The 20,329-nt window shown below is 43.0% G+C and overlaps 1 protein-coding gene across 1 annotated transcript in view; it reads left to right on the top strand.

Moving 5' to 3' along the window:
- Nucleotides 1-20,329, top strand: part of LOC135708675 (plasma kallikrein-like) — a 48,288-nt gene continuing 27,959 nt past the window's right edge. Inside the window, exons 1-3 of the mRNA XM_065230777.1 lie at nucleotides 1-25; nucleotides 101-194; nucleotides 244-389. Coding sequence (XP_065086849.1) covers nucleotides 1-25; nucleotides 101-194; nucleotides 244-389 — 265 coding nt within the window. The remainder of the gene's footprint in view (nucleotides 26-100; nucleotides 195-243; nucleotides 390-20,329) is intronic.

Genomic DNA, 20,329 nt, shown 5'->3' with positions numbered 1-20,329 from the left:
ATGATGTACAAGGTGCAAAACTGTGGTAGAAACTTAGAATAAAATTCTAATTAAAATAGAAGAATCATTCTGCAATCCTGACACCAAACTCGTTTCACAGGCAAGTACGTTTTTGGCGTTAGTGTCCCATTGCCTGATACTTCCTCGGATTTCAGAGAATCGTCGCATGGCAACACCATCGAACTCGACAACAAGTACCGAGATTCTGTTGTACCGACCACCATTCTTTCTTATCATGATCAGCTCAAACCAGAACGCACTGCCTGCCGCCTCAAGGAAGCCCTCGATCCACTCAACACAGTCGCGCCTTCTGGTTCCTGCCATCGTAGTCGTTCTGACCCTGTGGTTGATGATGCTGACGGGGACTTCCAAGCACCTAATTCAGGCAAGTAACTCTTCTCCTCCTGATTTCTCTCCGAGCTGCAGCAATACGTCATACTCCGATGGCTTCAAATCCCACATCACCGATGGGACATACAGCACTGCACCGGATCTTGCTCGCCACGTTTTGGAACATCCCAGACCAGAACGCGCTGCCTGCTGCCTCAAGGAAGCCCCTGAGCCACTCAACCCAGACGCGCTTGCTGATTCCTGTCATCGTAGTCGTTCTGGCCCTGTGGTTGAGAATGGTGAAGGGGTCTACCAACCTTCTACATCAGGCAAGTATGCGTTTGTTGAAAACAGTTCTTCTCCTGATCCGTCTCTGTGTTCCAGAGTACCACTATGCTCGTTTCGGCTGATTGATCATTCTGCAGACCTCCAACCGACTTCGTTAGACCGCCTGTTGGTGTATTAACAGAACGTTCGTGGCCTGCGAACAAAGACTGATGTTTTTTCCTGACTTCCGTTGACTATGTCATAGTTCATACGGAAACCTGGCTCGATGACCGCATTAATTCATCTAAATTATTTGGCAGTATATTCACGGTATTTCGAAACGACCGCAACCACCAGAATAGTACCAAATCGCGTGGGGGAGCCGTCTTGATTGCGGTATCCAAATGCCTAAGCTCCTGCATCGATCCTGCTCCAGTTTGCACTTCTCTAGAGAAGCTGTGGGTCAAAATAACGACGCCTCGTAGATCAATAAGTATTGGCGCTATGTATCTACCTCCAGACCGGAAATCTGATTCGAGCAGCATTGCAAACCACATCAGTTCGATTGGTACCGTGTTCTCTCGACTAGAACAAAACGACCTAGCTCTGGTATTTGGTGACTACAATCAGTCTGGGCTCTCATAGAACGTTCCTGCAAACGATCTTCCTAGCATTGATGTTCTTCGCTCGAATGGTTTAACCATTAATGGTTTCAACCTGCATGGCTTAACGCAAATCAACTCGATACTGAATAGCAACTCTCGGCTGCTTGATCTCGTTCTGGCGAACGAAGCTGCAGGACTGGAATGTTCTATCCTAGAAGCCCCAGAGCCTTTGATTGGCATCGACACCAATCATCCTGCGTTGGAAGTTTCCATCAACCCATCTGTTCCTGTTCGCTACGATAACCCCTCTGTTGAAGTACATGAGCTCGACTTTCGTAGAGCAGATTTCGTCGCGCTGAGTCACTCGCTTGCCCAGGCAGATTGGCAGTTCCTTGACACGTGTTCATCTATTGATGAAGCCGTCAACTACTTCGCTGAGGTCGTTGGCCGGGCAATAATTAATTCTGTCCCATTGAGGAGACCCTCTCCCAAACCCGCATGGTCCAATGCTCGACTACGCAATTTGAAGCGTCTGAGATCGAAAACCCTCCGTAAATACTGTCGTACTCGTAACCCATTCACCAAACGATTATTTTCAACAGCGAGCAACGAATATCGCACATATAACCGCATTCTTTACAAGAGCTACACAAGGCGTGTGCAGGCTAATTTACGGCTTAATCCAAAGCAGTTCGGGTCATTCGTGAATACCAAACGATACGAGGAGGGGCTACCAGTCGAAATTCACCTGGGTGATAGAATCGCCAGCAATTCCTTTGAGAAATGTAATCTTCTGGCAGAACATTTCAAAAGCATTTTCAATAACACTACGGCTTCGTTGTCCCAAGTTGCTGAAGCGGTGAGGGACACTCCCAGTGATGCTTTCAATTTTTCGATTACCTCGGTTACAGTAGACCTCGTCGAATCCGCCATCAAGAAGCTGACATTTTCTAATGCTGCTGGCCCTGACGGGATCCCCTCAAGCATCCTGAAGCGATGCTGTTCAGAGCTTACAACACCGCTTTCGAAGCTGTTCAATATTTCATTACAGCAGGAGGAGTTCCCTACGCGTTGGAAATCGTCATTCATGTTCCCGATCTACAAGAAAGGAGACAAGAGAAACCACGTAAATTACCGAGGGATCACATCACTCAGTGCCTGCTCTAAAGTTTTCGAAATCATCATCAACGACGCATTATTCTCTAGCTGCAGAAATTACATTTCTCCTGACCAACACGGTTTTTTATCCCAAGAGATCAGTTTCAACAAATCTAGCTCCGTTCATTTCTTTATGTCTTCGGAGTATGGAAGCTGGACAATGACCATTGCTATTCTCGATTTTTGTGAATGAGGCCGGACTGATCCTCCCAACTGGTTGCCGATCGTTCTACGCGAGAAGATCTATGTGATTGCTCGTAGTTTCGCTGATTGCTTGCGGCTTCAGCACGTAATCGATACTTTCGAAGAGTGGTGCTCAAGAAACTATCTCACGTTGAATGTACAAAAATGTAATATTATCTCATTTCATCGCAAGCTGAAACCAGTGGCATTCAACTATACGATAAATCACCAACTTCTGCAACGTGTGGACAATGTCCGTGACCTAGGAATCACACTGGACTGCGCCTTAACATTCAAGCTTCATTACTCGGGCATCGTTGCGAAAGCTAACAGGCAACTCGGGTTCATTTTCAAGATCGCTGACGGGTTTCGCGATCCTGCCTGTCTAAAAGCTCTATACTGCTCTCTAGTGCGATCGATCTTGGAATTCAGCTCGGTAGTATGGTGCCCGTATCAAGCAGTTTGGATAGCGAGGATTGAATCTGTTCAAAGGAAATTTGTTCGGTATGCCTTTCGTCACTTTCCTTGGAATAAACCTGTGAACCTACCGCCATACGAAGATCGTTGTCTACTCCTGGGTCTTGAAACACTAGAACATATGCGGACGATTTAATCAGGCCGCGTTCGCAGCGAAAGTACTTATTGGTGATATCGACTCTCCAGGAATTATGGCTGAATTCAAAATCTATGCACCCAAACGAGTTCTTCGGTCGAGGAGTTTCCTGCAGCTTGAACCTTGTGCTGCGAACTACAGCTTGCATGACCCAATACGGTTCATTTCTGGGCGTTTCAACGAGTTTTACGAGTTTTTCGACTTTAACTGTGCAGCGGAAACCTTTTGTCACCGTATTCAACGCAGACTCCTGAGAAGGTGAGTAGCTGTCCATTTAATGTACACGTGAAGGATTGTGCTACCGGTTTATTTTTTTGTTTCCGGTTTATCTGTATGATGAGAACTTCTACCTGATTCACGGACAACTCTATGCCATAGGAGGATAGCTTTTTTATGCTATAGACTTGATTAATGTTCGTTGTAATTGTATTGTATTATTGTGATTCATGTATTTCGAAAAGATATGGTGTTTTACGCCTTTTCTAGGCTTTTCCCTATCAGGCTTCATTTAGACACGTTAAGTCCCATGAAGGAAAACATTTTTCGGAGACGAGCCAGCCAACGGCTGAAAGTCTCCTTAATAAAGATATAAAAAAAATGAAGGAAAACAAAATAAATAAATCATTGGTCAACTCCGTCAAACACCATGCAAAAACGTTAAGAAGAGTGAGTAGCTGGAACAGCTTTTTTCAGTTTTGTGGTGACAGTCGTCCATACTTTAACTAGAGGGCTTTAGTGGACTCTACCTACATTGGTGGTGCATTGGAAAAGCCTATAGCCCTCTGTCTTAACCACATTCCATTAGACAAGGATAATCAATGCAATCCTATACCAAAACCCCTGCAAAAGTCGCTCCACAGTTCACCTTTTTTTGCTACTCATTGATAAAAAAAAAACTTCCCCACAAATGCCGGAAGGAAGTCGGAGCGGGAAAAACGGGCGGAAACGGTGGCAAAAAATTTCAAACAGTGCACTTTGTTTTGCTGTTGCACTCTGTCTGTTTAGTACACGGAACCCTTAACAAATCGAGCCTGGGAATGGCAACAAATTGCATGCAGTTTCCTCGATTCCCCGGCGACTGCATGTGGCTGCAAGTTCACTTTTCCACCACCCACAGGGCTCCGTCGTAAATTGGAATGTGGGAGCTTTGCATACACTTAACCCCCCTCACCCACTCCCTCTCCCGACCTGTTGTAAGCGACTGCTTCCGCCAAACTACTTAACAGTTGGATTCTCGTTTCTTTTTTCGTCGTGCTCGATTTCTTTCAACCCGGACTTTCGGACGGAACGGATCGAAGGAGGGTGATGGTGGGTTATAAAAGCAATTCAAAATAGACGTTCTTTTTTATCCTATCGAGGGTGGAAATGGAACTGGATGCTTTTGAAGAGGTAGTACTCGTAGATTGAATGGAATGTTAGGTGGTTGCAGTATCTGTTGAATGCGATTGAAATAAACAAGTTGAAAATGACTTGTCGATCCACTCCAGTTTGTCAGCTTAGCACTATTTAAATCATTGAATATTGTTATCGTCAATCAACTTCTTTATTTTTCTAATATGATTTCGCTTGATTTTTATTTAAAATCCCTGAGCCAAAACTTCTAACCACTCGTTTAGTCATTCCAATCAACGTTCACATTTTGAGCAAAAGTTTAAATCATCATCATCATTACAAATGTTGAACTTCTGCCTTTACTTGCACTCATCTGCAGCAAGTAAAACGCAAACTTTCCCCCATTGCAAGTATTTTTGTATAATCCAAGCTGTATACAACACAAAAACGATTACGCAAAAAAAGCGAAATCGTTTTTCTATGAACGCAACAGTGAAGGTGAGCAAAGTTGTTCCTTCCTTGGTGCCGGATTCAACTTTCACATCGAGTAAAAAAAAAAACTATTTCAAAATAGTGGCTTCCCCTGGCTTGCGAGTTCGGTGGAAAGTTTCAGAGGATTCGATCAACGCAGCTTTCCCCAACAAAGAAACGTAATTTGCTCTTTTCGTGTCCTTGCAGCAAAGTAATGCAGAAATTGACGCACCAGAAAAAAGGAAAGTTAATTTCAGACCCTTGAAGCTGCCGTCTCAATAAAAAAAGGCCCAACCAGCCAGCCAAGAGAAGGAGAGCTGCGGATCATATGGTTGAGGGAAATTTCTTCCTTTCAATCTAATTTGTTATTCAAATTGCACTGAAAACTGTTCCCGGCTGTGCGCGCCAAGTTTATGGATGCACGAAAAAAAAAAGATTGGAGGAGTGTTTTCCCTTCGCGAGGTTGGTCGGTGGAAGGGAAAATCGATGATTGCAGTGACATCTGTGAAGCGATAGGATGTTGCATGAAAAAGAACTCATTCTCTTATCGTGAATTTCTCTCTGGAAATTTTCAGAGGATGAATGTTGCCTCTCATGTGATGGAATTTTCTCACCAAAACAAAAAAGAATGAGCAGAAATAAATTAACTTTGAGAGAATTGGAGAGAGCCTCAGAAGGAGCACGCAGCCTCCACAGCTGATCCTTGCTTTGTCACCACTACGCTAGGAGGCGGGACATGCAGAGAACGGAACAGAACAGGAACCAGAAAGGGAAATGCTTGGGAAAGTGCAAACGTAACGAGTCGTGGTCGGTCGCATACCCCACATCAAACATTCCGAAGCAATATATATATACGACATCAGTAGAGGAGAGCGATCGCGAACCATTGTGCTGGGATGCCAGAATTGTGTTTATCGAAATTATTTAAGGTCCGAACCAAAAATATTCAAGGTCGTGATTGTTTCCCCTCCGAACAAGTTCAATGAGCTGGAACGTTTCAAGATGAGCAAAATTTCGAGGTTCTAGCAGTTTTACAAGTCTACTTTTTAAAAGTTGTTTTGTTGTATCACTTTCACTTTCACTAATTAATTTTCACTAATTCATTTTCATCAAACTCTTTACTTCCACTATCACTTTGAACTATATCAGTTACATATCTTGTTTACTACTTTTTTTTTTCTCTGTTCGGGACATAAAACTACTGCGACCAGTAATTTGATCTTTTGTAGTATATCCCGTGTCCTTAGTTTAGTGCATGTCGTATTACTTCATCACTATTGAAAAATGATGAAGTATTCGGTTTTGATACAGTTGTCATTCTTGCCTTCAACGCAAGGAATCGATTCTAATTGATAGGTTCCGCTATTTATACCCTTCGGAGTGTTGGAACTTCTTCAGTGTGCAGTGCAGTGACTAAACATAGACTTTCTATGACTAGACACTGTATAAGTTTGCAAGTAGTAAACGAAATACGTATCTGATATAGTTCAAAGTGAGAGTGAAAATAAAGAGTGAAAATAAAGAGTGAAAATGAATTAGTGAAACTGAATTAGTGAAAGTGAATTAGTGAACGTGAAAGTGATACAAAAGTAGTAAAATTGAAAGGAAAAATTGACGAAACAGGTATACAATTATTCAGTTTCCGAAAGTTGGGTAAACCTAATTATGAATAACATAGGAACTGATTTTCAAATTTCAGTTATTGAATCTTAATTTTAGGATTTTTTTCAATAACTGCCTTGTTATTGTTAACTAACTCGCTATTAATATATAATTGAACGGAGCAACAAAAATAATCTCGTAGTACTACGTCGCATGGGACACAACCCTTAACATTTTTCGACACACTTAGAAATACCTAATCTTACACGTGATGGAATCCATCTTTGACATAAAGGATGAGACGTAAACAAACATGTCATGTAAAATTAAGTGCTCCGAGACTTAAAAAATCGAAAGTACGATTGATTGAGCTGAATTTCGCGTCTATTATGACTCAAATTAAATCAAAATTGACGCTCGTAGATATATGTCAGTCTCAGAGCTCCTAAATTTACATCAATTTTTCTAAGTCTGTAGTCATCTCGACACTGAAAAGAAAGCTTACTCATTGAGTGAGTAACTTTGACTCATTCGTATGGAGAAATTTCTAAAAGCGTAGGTTACTCTGCGCTGAGAGTGACATACGCTTCTAGAAATGTCTGCATACGAATGAGTAAAGGTTACTCACAGCTGAGTAAAAGATACTCACTCACTGAGTTAGTTTCATTTTCAGTGTACAACGCAACGAACACTACAATCGGCAGCCGAACGATGACTGCTGTCAAATTTTCTACGTTTCCATTACTTAAGCAATTAGATTAGCATGCTAAGACCTGTATTTTGCTGATGCAGGTCAATGAATAGCCTCTAAACTTCTGTAAAATAGGGTAGAGAACTACTTCGGCCTAATCGCCCATTTTGGGCCTATCGAGCAGAAAACTTCAAGTAAATCCAAGATTTCAGATTTACCAAGTCAATTATGCGTTTGGTACGATTTTTTAGTTAATAAGCTACCGAACGAAGTCAATGAGAACGCGTGATATGAAGGTTTGCACCCATTATTCCCAAAAACAAAACAAGCGCTCCAACCTAATCAATTTTTTTATCTTCATCCGATAGGCCGAAGTGAATTCATTTGCGTTTCAATAGCGTTTCAATGCGTTAGGCCGAGTTTAGAATCCGTAGGCCGAGTTTGGCGTCAAGAAGCAGTGTGAGACTTTTAACAATATCTCAAAAATTTGTTTCTCTTTATCAAATCTTACGATACGTACGGAAGGGTAAATAAATTTGGAAATCATCAGTAATAATAACATTCCGTTTGGTGCTAAACTGCGCTTGATTAAGAAAGACTAAGTGCGGGTTGTGCTTAATAGGCCGGAAATGGGGTAGTTAACGCTATCTGTAATTTCCCTGAATTAACTACTGTTGCTCTGAGGTCCTTGGATCTTCTTTGATGCTCAATGAATTTATCAGTAGCTCTTGTGATGCCCTGAAGCTTTTATTACTGTGCTTCCTTGAAGATCTCTGAACGAATCTATAAAAAAAGGACGAAAGACAAAAGCTTGAAGGACAAAAAGTCGATGGCTAAAAGATCGAAGGACAAAAGTATTAAGGACAAAAGGTCGCCGGAAAAAGGTCGACGGACAAAAGGTCGAATGAAAAAAAACGCCGAATGAAAAAAAACGCCGAATGAACAAAAGGTCTAAATAGACAAAAGGTCGAAATGGACAAAAGGTCGCAGGACAAAAGGTCGAAGGACAAAAGGTCGAAGGACAAAAGGTCGAAGGACAAAAGGTCGAAGGACAAAAGGTCGAAGGACAAGAGGTCGAAGGACAAAAGGTCGAAGGACAAAAGGTCGAAGGACAAAAGGTCGAAGGACAAAAGGTCGAAGGACAAAAGGTCGAAGGACAAGAGGTCGAAGGACAAAAGGTCGAAGGACAAGAGGTCGAAGGACAAAAGGTCGAAGGACAAAAGGTCGAAGGACAAAAGGTCGAAGGACAAAAGGTTGAATGGATAAAAGGTCAAATTGAACTTAGAGGGACAAAAGGTTGAAGGACAAAATTTCGAATGGACAAAAGGTCGAATTGAAAAAAAAACGCCAAATGAACAAAAGGTCGAATGGAAAAAAACGCCGAATGAACACAAGGTCGAATAGAAAAATTGTCGAAACGGACAAAACGTCGAATTGGAAAAAAAGGATGATTGACAAAAGGTCGATGGAAAAAAGGTCGATGGATAAAAGGTCGATGGATAAAAGGTCGATGGACAAAAGTTCGATGGACAAAAGGTCGATGGAAAAAAGGTCGATGGATAAAAGATCCAAGGACAAAAGGTTGAAGGCCAAAGGTCGAAGGCTAAAGGTCGCAGGACAAAAGGTCGAAGGACAAAATTTCGAATGGACAAAAGGTCAAATCGAGCTAAGAGGGACAAAAGGTTGAAGGACAAAATTTCGAATGGAAAAAAGGTCGAAATGGAAAAAAGGTCGAATTGAAAAAAACACCGAATGAACAAAAGGTCGAATGAACAAAAGGTCGAATGAACAAATTGTCGAATGAACAAAAGGTCGAATGAACAAAAGGTCGAATGAACAAAAGGTCGAATGAACAAAAGGTCGAATGGGAAAAAATGTCGAAACGGACAAGAATTCGAAATGGACAGAAGATTGGTGGACAAAAGGTCGAAGGACAAAAGGTCGAAGGACAAAAGGTCGAAGCACAAAAGGTCGAAGAACAAAAGGTTAGATTGAACTTAGAGGGACAAAAGGTTGAAGGACCAAATTTAGAATGGACAAAAGGTCGAATGGAAAAAAACGCCGAATGAACAAAAGGTCGAATGGAAAAATTGTCGAAACGGACAAAATTTCGAAATGGACAAAAGGTCGATGGACAAAAGGTCGATGGACAAAAGGTCGATGGACAAAAGGTCGATGGACAAAAGGTCGATGGACAAAAGGTCGATGGACAAAAGGTCTATGGACAAAAGGTCGATGGACAAAAGGTCGATGGACAAAAGGTCGATGGACAAAAGGTCGATGGACAAAAGGTCGATGGACAAAAGGTCGATGGACAAAAGGTCGATGGACAAAAGGTCGATGGACAAAAGGTCGATGGACAAAAGGTCGATGGACAAAAGGTCGATGGACAAAAGGTCGATGGACAAAAGGTCGATGGACAAAAGGTCGATGGACAAAAGGTCGATGGACAAAAGGTCGATGGACAAAAGGTCGATGGACAAAAGGTCGATGGACAAAAGGTCGATGGACAAAAGGTCGATGGACAAAAGGTCGATGGACAAAAGGTCGATGGACAAAAGGTCGATGGACAAAAGGTCGATGGACAAAAGGTCGACAGACAAAAGGTCGACAGACAAAAGGTCGATGGACAAAAGGTCGATGGACAAAAGGTCGATGGACAAAAGGTCGATGGACAAAAGGTCGATGGACAAAAGGTCGATGGACAAAAGGTCGATGGACAAAAGGTCGATGGACAAAAGGTCGATGGACAAAAGGTCGATGGACAAAAGGTCGATGGACAAAAGGTCGATGGACAACAGGTCGATGGACAACAGGTCGATGGACAAAAGGTCGATGGACAAAAGGTCGATGGACAAAAGGTCGATGGACAAAAGGTCGATGGACAAAAGGTCGATGGACAAAAGGTCGATGGTCAAAAGGTCGATGGACAAAAGGTCGATGGACAAAAGGTCGATGAATAAATGGTCGATGGACAAAAGGTCGATGGACAAAAGGTTGAAGGACAAAAGGTCAAATTGAACTTAGAGAGACAAAAGGTTGATGGACAAAATTTCGAATGGACAAAAGGTCGAATTGAAAAAAAAGGTGAATGAACAAAAGGACGAATGGGATTTTTTTTTTAAACGGACAAAAATTCGAAATGAACGCAAATTCGAAATGGACACAAATTCGAAATGCACAAAAGGTTGTTGGACAAAAGATCGATGGACAAAAGGTTGAAGGACAAAAGGTCGAAGCACAAAAGGTCGAAGCACAAAAGGTCGAAGAACAAAAGATCGAAGGACAAAAAATCAGATTGAACTTAGAGGGACAAAAGGTCGAAGGACAAAATTTCAAATGGACAAAAGGTCGAATGGAAAAAACACCGAATGAACAAAAGGTCGAATGGAAAAATGGTCGAAACGAACAAAAGGTCGAAATGGACAAAAGGTCGATGGACAAAAGGTCGATGGACAAAAGGTCGATGGACAAAAGGTCGATGGACAAAAGGTCGATGGACAAAAGGTCGATGGACAAAAGGTCGATGGACAAAAGGTCGATGGACAAAAGGTCGATGGACAAAAGGTCGATGGACAAAAGGTCGATGGACAAAAGGTCGATGGACAAAAGGTCGATGGACAAAAGGTCGATGGACAAAAGGTCGATGGACAAAAGGTCGATGGACAAAAGGTCGATGGACAAAAGGTCAAATTGAACTTAGAGAGACAAAAGGTTGAAGGACAAAATTTCGAATGGACAAAAGGTCAGATTGAACTTAGTTGGACAAAAGGTTGCAGGACAACATTTCTAATGGACAAAAGGTTGAATTGAAAAAACGCTGAATTAACAAAAGGTCGAATGGAAAAACTAGTCGAAAGTTACAAAAAGTTGAAATGTACAAAAGCTTGGTAGACAAAAGATCGAAGGACAAAATATCGAATGGACAAAAGGTCGAATTCATAAAAAACGCCGAATCAACAATTGGTCGAATGGAAAAATGGTTGAAACGGAGAAAAGGTCTAAATGGACGAAAGGTTGATGGCCAAAAGATCGAAGGACAAAATTTCGAATGGACAAAAGGCCTTAATGGACAAAGGTCGAATGGGAAAAAGTTCGAGATGGACAAAAAATCGAAGAAGGGCAAAATGTTCAAGGATTAAAGTTCGAACGAAAAAAAAATACCCAGCAGGCCTGGGTTCAATCTCAGTCGGCGCCGCCGGGATGTTCTGAGGCATAACATCTTTGATCACGCCTTCCTTCGGAAGGGAAGTAAAGCCGTTGGTCCCCGGTTTATGAGTTGATGGGTCGATAGGTAGGGTCCAGGTGTGGGATCTGCCTCCCTGGCGTCGGTAGAATTGATGCTCAGCATGGAAAACAAGATCGACGGAAATCAAACCAAAGGAAGGGAAAAAAATTCAAATGGACAAGTTTGTAAAGGGACAAAAGGTTGAAGTGAACAAAAGGTCGAATTTGACGAAAAGTCGAAGTGGAAAAAAAATTCAAAAATCCAACATCAACATTAACAAAATATTGTTAAGAAGATGTTCGCTCAAAGTTCAAAAAATCTTTAAAAATACTCCCAAAGAGCTGCTTATGAACAGCTTCCCTTGATCTTGGTTCTGCTCCAAAATAAATATAATTCTCGATAACATTTTTAAATTTCCCTGTGAAGTTCCTGAAATATTTCTGAAATTTTAATAAATTCACTGAAGGTCTCTGTACTTCTGTACTAAAGGGATCTGGATTTTTGTTCAGCACATCATGGAACTATCCTAATTTTTATAGATCTTTAAATTGCTTCAAAAGACTGGACTTAAGATACGGGAACTGCCCTTAAGATCTCTGAAATTCCTCAAAGATCATTCAATCAAACTTTTCTGGTGTTCTTCTTCATAGCATTCTAAGTTTATTGTTTATCGAATACACTCTTCCCCCGAAGAGCGCGAGTAATACGTACCACGTAAATCGAATTCGCGTGAATGGAGTACACGTAGTACATATGGGATTTGACCTAATAGGGACCAACATGGAATATTTCGCGATCCTGGACACATAGAACGTTACTGTCATCGGCAAAGTTGTTCAGCGGATCAAGACCTAAAGTTTGGTGGACAAAAGATCGGAACTGTCTCACTACGCGACGCTAGTGTGCATAAATTAATGATGCCCTTGTTTTTATGATATCTTGAAATCCTTGCCATCTAGGAAGTTGCTTTCTTCGGAGAAGTTGTTCAGTGGATCTAGACCTTATCGTTGGTGTAGTTCGGAATTTTCTCACTACGCGGCGCTAGTTTGCATGAATTTGTGATATAGTTGTTTGTGTGATTTTTAAAAATGACGGTCTTGGTCCACTGAACAACTTTGACAGCAACTTCCTAGATGGCAAGGATTTTAAGAAATCACATGAACAAGGAAATCATAAATTCAAACACACTAGCGCCACGTAGTGAGAAAATTCCGAACATCTGTCCACCAACCATTAAGTCTTGATCTACTTTGCCGGAGACAGTAACCTTCTATATGTCCAGGATCGCGAGATATTCCATGTTGGTCCCTATTAGGTCAAATCTTATATGCTTCGTGTACTCCATTTACGCGATTCCCTCGCGTAAACGGAATCATTCGAGACCAACGTAAATGGAATTCGTGTAAACCGAGTTCGCGTTCTTCGGGGGGACAGTGTATTCACTTATTGCGTGCTCTCAACTTAGTATTCTATAGATGCACTTCCACAGCTAATAATTGAGAACTTTCCATGCCTGTACCATTTTTGCATTAGTATAATTGTGTTGCAAGTACAATCATACTCCATGCCCAGGGAAGTCGAAAAATTTTCCAACCTGGAAAATTCCTAGACCGGACCGAGAATCGAACACAGCCACATCCAGCATGGTCTTGATTTTTAGCTGCGCCTTTACCGGCTGAGCTAAGGAAGGCCCCACACAGTGGAGAATGCACAGATCTGATAATCGCAACGTTCGTGGTTCTTGTCCAGTTGGCAACCTTTTTTCTATTTTTTATTTCACTCACTAAGCAAATTTCTTGTAAGCAAATCTTACATCCCCCGGTTGAGTGTATTGCTATTTTTGCTCATAATTAGTTCATCCAAACCGAAAGCCTCACATGTTTGAATGTACCATCCGTAAAATTTCAATACCTGAATCAATAAACTTGGCATCCCTGTCAGTGAGCAACTTCACAACCAAGTTGTCGGCTATGAACCACGCATCACAGTAGTGAGCTGATGCGCCCTCCCATCCTATGGACAAACATGATGAAGACGACGACGACGACGACGACGACGACGACGCCTATATAAATTCATCCGGTTGAGGTTTTTTATGTCCTTCCCATCGTCAATACAAGTCCCGTCCGTCCCCCGTCTGCTCTCCCTCCCTATGGGGTTTTATCGCCCTAAAAATAAAAAGCGAATGAATAAACAAAGAGAGGCTGTAGAATTCTCATCCCCCTCCCAAATGCCACCACCCACACAATGATCTCCCGATATGTCCCCCTTCATAACTGGGAGCTTTTATCCACTTGATAGGCTGCAGTCGGTCTACGGACGGAAGACCACCCACCCGCTCGGTTTGGTCCATTTTGAAGGCCGAGACCATCTGCTGCCACACTCTGTCAAAGTGAACCCGGAATGCACAAGAGGGTGCGGCGGCCTACAGACCTACTACGGGAGGCTGGGACTCTGGTCAGTGGCAGTGCGTATTTAGTCCAAGTACTTCTCATGCATCATGCTGGTTGGCGTTTCGAGCGGTGGTCTGCCAATGGCAACCGAGTGGTGAGTTGAATGCAGGTCGTGCCAAAGGGGGTCGCAAATTCGCACCGAGTTCAGCCGAGCGATTATTTTGCTGGACTCCTCCGGCAACAACCGGCCGTTTGGGTGAATTTTTGGTTTTCTGATTCGTCGAGGAAGGTGGACAAGGAGTGGACCAAGGAAGGTGCTGTTTGGGTGACAGTCGAGTCGAACCACGAAAGCAGTTGAAAATGCATGAGCGTTGGCTGTGTTTGAAGGTTCGGACAAGGACGACGACGACGACGGCGACGGAGCGACAGTGAGCGTATAATTTTGGTAAGACAGACGGACAGAAGGAAGGTGGTTTGTGATCTTGGGGGATTTTCCAGGGTTCGGACTTCGGTGAATATTTAAGAGTTTAGGCTAGCCGCTGGGAAGATCAAAAGTTAGATGGGATGGAAATGTTGTGAGGAAGTTAATTCTGGGTTAAAGTTGGAATGTTGTGTGAACAATTTTCCGCTTGCGTTTCATTTATGTATTCACTTCCAGCAACTGTACGGTCAATGTTTGACAACGTAGTATACATTCTGCTCACTATCAAAGGATAATTTTGAACAAACTTACGACATCGAAAGTTCCAAACAACAATCAAGTTTATTTAAAATAAATTTTGACTAACCCAAAACATTCTTTGAGGGAAAACTTTGGACGACCGGGCCGGGGATGAACTGACAAGCTGTGTGGCTGACAAACTGTAAAGTGGTTTTATTTAATTTCACTCATCGGAGAATGTAAACTGCAATTTTCTTCAAAGTCGCAAACACCCTTTCAACTCAGAACTAACCTCAACCGAAACACATCGTGGCACACTGATCGGCGGGTCATGGCACACGATGACAAGTATGACACAAAAAATAATATAAAATGGCATCGCTGTTTTGTGTTGACATTTTGCCAATTGTTGCTAAGGTTTACTACTTCGTTTACTTTAAAGTAATGGGAAAGGTATTTTTTTTGTCAGTGCCATTTTCCAATGAAATTGTCCCTAATCATAATAAGAGATTGTACGAGACGCTCTTTGTCTCTATGCCTTCGGGGGGACGAACCTCTACAGAAAGTCCACACGGCTTTTGAGAGATGTCCATAGTTTCAGGGAAGTCCAAACGAACTAGTCACAGTCAGCACGCCCACATATATAGGCCAGAATTAACTAGAACTAAATATTAACTAGGATCTGGATCGAGAGTCAATTGTAAGAAGCATTGCAGCGATAATGTATGGTGTCAACAACACCCTGGTGCCGAACGTTCCTACTATTCTTCAGATGTATCTGCAATCGCAGCTATTTCTCCCGGAGAACACCCCGTTACGATTTATGGTTCACCGATCAGTCAGCCGTACAGCTCATGCTATGGACTGAACTCGGATTCGATTGACTGTGAAGGTCTCTCTACGCTCTTTCGCAACTGTTCGTATCACCGACGGCAACAGCAACATTAACAAAGATGCTGCTAAGCGCTAACAGAATTGTGAAGGTAACCACACCGGAGCTAACAGAGCCAATCTGAATCGCGGTCTTAATGAACGCAATCGGAACCGGCAGCAGTTTCAGGGAGATTAATATGCGATTCTGGCATGACCACCAAGGATGAAAAAAATATGAAGGAACAACAGGCAAATACAAAGAGGAGGTAGTCATCAAGCGACTGCAACCAGTATCGAGATTCTGGACCGACATTTGGATAAACCGTGGACGGGGGGACAGTCAGACGAAAGTACTACCGCCGATGTGCATTTTAGGTCAAGTCCTTCCTATTTTCAGATTGTCCGAGTAGCATGATGATATTGCAGACAAGATTCATCTTCCACTTGCCGGTTGGGTACTTGGTTTCGGCAAACGTCTGCCAGAATGAAACGCGGTCGAGAACTGCCTTCTCCTGGATGTGCTTCTGCCATCAGTCACCCTTCTTCTTCTCACGAAGGGGCTAATCTTTGAGTGCCATTTTCTTGAAGCGGATGACCGGCAACCAGCTCGTTGAATATTATACTGGAATTAAATTTCACGACTTTTTCCCGTCCTTGACTTGAAAATGTAAATACACAATCTCAAAAGTCATAAGTGCAGGGTTGCCAAACTCATGGGTTACTGAGACTGATAGCTTGATTGTCACACTTCGGCACGTTCGGCACAACGCTTGACCTAGCTTTCGGCACAGATAAAGTACTCGGCACAGATTGAGATGTGCAGAGTTGAACACCCCCTGCTTTGTCCCTATGCTTGCGGATGAACGGCAATACACGCTTTTTTCGGGCATTCCTCGATGTAAACTTGGGATGTCATCTTCTTCTTCTTCTTCTTCATTCCATTATTTAATGTCGGTCTCTGTTCCGCAATCTAGTGCCAATCAACGGCCGGTAACTAACCGGTACTTGAGCGAGCTGGCAGTAAACGTCCTCGACGACTACAAGGACTTATTGGTGGTTGGCAGTTGGCTAAACCAATTTACGGCGATCTACATGACATCGACAGCACTATTTGAGCTTGGGCAACGCAGAGCAATCCTGTATGTCAGGTAAATTTATATATAGATATATGCCCAGCCGAAGCAGGTATCCTGTTGATGCTACACTACAATAAAATTTACCCCTTTCGATGAAAATTGGCTACCTTTCTTACGGAGGCAATCCCTATACACAAATGCTTTATTGGACGAGGTTTTGAGGTACATTCTGCGCCATCTTTAGTTCTCCAGGTGAGACTAAGAGTTTATGTCCTGCCGAAGCAGGCTTCATTCGATACTACATCGCTGTGTTTTCTCCTCTTTTGCGCTGGATAACTTATTTCGAGACGATTTACTACTTGCTGTTGTACAACGAATGCGAATGTGAATCTGCCTTTTCCGCCCTTTCGTTCGATTTATTTGGAGTCTGACGTCACTGAATCACACATACACGTGGAGCTACTCTATGGTGTTCCGTTTTTTGGATCTGATCGGCTTCTGGAGTACCGCTGCTCTCTCGCATAGGTGAGGTGAACAGTATATGTTCAGCCGAAGCAGACAAATTTCTCGAAACTACATCCACGTCTCTTCCACTTTCCGCATTTCAACTGCGTCAACGAGATTCAACCATGGCGACCAAGGGTCCGAAACCACTAAAGGCTCTTTCGGCAAAACTCAGAGGACTTCGTACTACATTCAACAATATTAGAAAATTCTCAAGCGATTTCAAGGAGGGTACGACAGCTAATCAAATCAATGTTTGTATTGCGTGTCTCGAAGAACTGTGAGAGTCTATCAATGAGACTGTTTGGGAGATAGAAAGTCATGAAGATTTCGAAGAGAGTGAAACCATTCAGAAGGATCAGGCTGAATTCGAATCCCGTTTCTTCGATGTCAAATCCTTCCTGTTGGACAAGCTGAACGAGTTGCAAGATATTTCAAATCAATCTGTTCGAGGAGGTGATGCTTCGTTACATGGTGTTGTGGAACATGATCGCCTGCCACAAATCCAACTACAGCATTTCGATGGGAATATAGATGAGTGGTTGAGCTTCAGGGACATATACACTTCTCTGATACACCACAAAACTGAATTGCCACCTGTTGAGAAATTTCGTTACCTCAAAGAATGCCTAGGAGGAGAGGCTAAGGCACTAGTTGATCCTCTGGAGATTACTGCTGCCAACTATTCAATTGCGTGGGATACGTTGGTGAAACGTTATAATAACAGCAAACTTCTGAGAAAAAGGCAAGTTCAGGCGATGTTAAAACTACCATCTCTTGTCAAAGAATCAGTTAATGATCTACAACGACTGGTAGAGGGATTCGACAGGGCTATTCAGAACCTCGATCAAGTAGTAGATCCTGCCGAATACAAGAACTTGGTGTTAGTTGAGCTGCTCAGTTCCCGTTTAGATCCTACAACTCGGCGCGGTTGGGAGGAATTCACGTCTGCTAAAGACAAGCCCCCTTATTCTGCGAGTCACGTGACTCTCTGTCACCGGTGAGGTGACAATTGTCACCTCACCGGTGAGAGAGAGTCACGTGACTCGCAGAATAAGGGGGAAGGACACCGTCAAGGATTTGATGGATTTTCTTCACCGGCAAATTCAGATACTTGAATCACTACCAGTTAAAGCAGAGACACGACTGGATTCTACGCTACAGGAAAAACAAAAATCAGTCGTTCAAAGAGCAAGTCACAATGCTGTTCAATCCAATGGTGCAAAATGTGTTTCCTGCTCAGACATCCACGGATTACACATCTGTCCTGTCTTCTTGAAGATGTCGATGTCTTCCAGGGAGTCATTTCTGCGTAGCAACTCTCTTTGTCGCAATTGTCTGAAACGTGGCCACATCGCTAGGGAATGCTCTTCAAAATTCAATTGCCGGAAATGCAAGGGTAGACACCACACCGTTATGTGCTTCAGTTTTAACCATAGTTCATCCGAACCTGGAGCAAACACAGAAGGCGCTAAGCTAATTTCAGTGATTTCAGATCCACAAGCGTCGACTTCAACTTCCACGACTACAGTATCAACTCACATGGCAAAGGTTACGTCGTCCCAGGTACTTTTGGCGACTGCGGTTGTTATTATTGAAGACAACCAAGGGTCACAATATCCTGCTCGTGCATTACTAGATTCTGGTTCTGAGTGCAACTTTATCTCTGAAGGACTGAGTAAGTTGTTGAAGGATTCAAGTCAGAGAGTCGACATCTCGATCCAAGGTGTTGGACAAACAACGACGAGAGTTACACGCAAGATTTCAGCTACAATCAAGTCAAGGATGACAAACTATTCACTACCGCCTGTTTGCCTACTGCTACAGTGTAGATTAACAGATGGGACATACCCGATGGAATCCATCTAGCGGACCCGGAATTCTTCCGCTCTAGGAAGGTAGACATAATTTTGGGAATCCAGGCGTTCTTTAGTTTATTCCAGTCTGGAAAGGAAGTGTCTATGGGTGATGACCTTCCTACACTTACGGAGTCGGTTTTTGGATGGATCGTAACTGGTGAGATCTACACGCCGGTGGAAACTACATTGCAGCATTGCAATCTAGGATAACCTGGAGGAACTATTGTCTCGGTTTTGGTCCTGCGAAGATGTAGGAGCCGTCAAAAACTTCTCTCCAGAAGAAATGCGCTGTGAGGAACAGTTTAGACGAACAGTACAAAGGAAAGTAGATGGTCGCTACACCGTAACTCTTCCTAAGGACGAACGGATCTTGGTACAACTAGGAGAATCAAAGGAAATTGCCCTGAAACGCTTTCGAAGCGTGGAACGAAGATTGTCAAGGAACCCGGGTCTTCAAAAACAGTATTGTGCCTTTATGACGGAGTATTTGGATCTTGGCCACATGCGCAAGGTAGAGGATACGAATGAGAAAGTCGTCAAACGAGTCTTCTTGCCCCATCATCCTGTGATTAAGGAGTCAAGCACCACAACTAAGGTCAGGGTGGTGTTTGTTGCGTCCTGCAAAACATCTACAGGCATCTCGCTAAACGATGCTCTGTTTGCAGGACAAATAGTACAGCAAGGTCTAAGGCCAATCATCCTCCGTAGCCGGTTCCGTCAATTTATGGTACTCGCAGATGCGGAAAAGATATAACGGCAGATTTGGGTCAACCGTCTCGACACCCCTATACAGTGCATTCTATGGTTTTGCCCAGATAACCAAATTGCCACATATAAACTAATTACGGTGACTTACTGTACGAAACCAGCATCGTTTTTAGCTACTCGTACGTTAAAACAATTGGCAGAGGATGAGCGAGCGAACTACCCATTAGCTGTTAAAGCCGTTGACGAAGACGTTTACATGGACGATGTGATCTCCGGAGCGGATGATATGGAGTCTGCTATTGAATTACGATGTCAATTGGATGCTATGCTACTTAGCGGAGGCTTCAGGCTGAGCAAATGGGCGTCAAACTCTCCAAAGGTGTTAGAGGACATTCCCAAGCAGGATTTGACACTACCCACTACGCATGGAATCGATTGGGGCCAGGATGCAGAAGTCAAAACCTTGGGAATTACCTGGCTTTCTCATTCAGACCGCTTTAAATTCCAATTCAGCATTCCACCACTCGTAGAAGGCCAGCATTTCACAAGTAGGAAGGTACTCAGTATCGTAGCAAGATTGTTCGACCCTCTAGGACTACTGGGTGCAACTATCACGGCTGCAAAGGTGTTTATGTAACGTTTATGGACTCTGGTAAACGAACGTAATCAAAGATTAGGCTGGGACGATCAACTGCCTGAAACGGTGGGTGAGGAGTGGCGCAAATATCAAGAACAGCTACCGTCACTGAATACGTTACAGGTTGCACGGTGTGTC

This window comes from Ochlerotatus camptorhynchus, unplaced genomic scaffold (assembly GCF_037179485.1).
Source record: "Ochlerotatus camptorhynchus isolate MF236.1 unplaced genomic scaffold, CSIRO-AGI_Acam_v1.1 ptg000330l, whole genome shotgun sequence".
NCBI classification, from domain to species: Eukaryota; Metazoa; Arthropoda; class Insecta; order Diptera; family Culicidae; genus Ochlerotatus; species Ochlerotatus camptorhynchus.
Note: the sequence above shows the minus strand (reverse complement) of the source record. Positions and strands in the feature narration are given on the sequence as shown.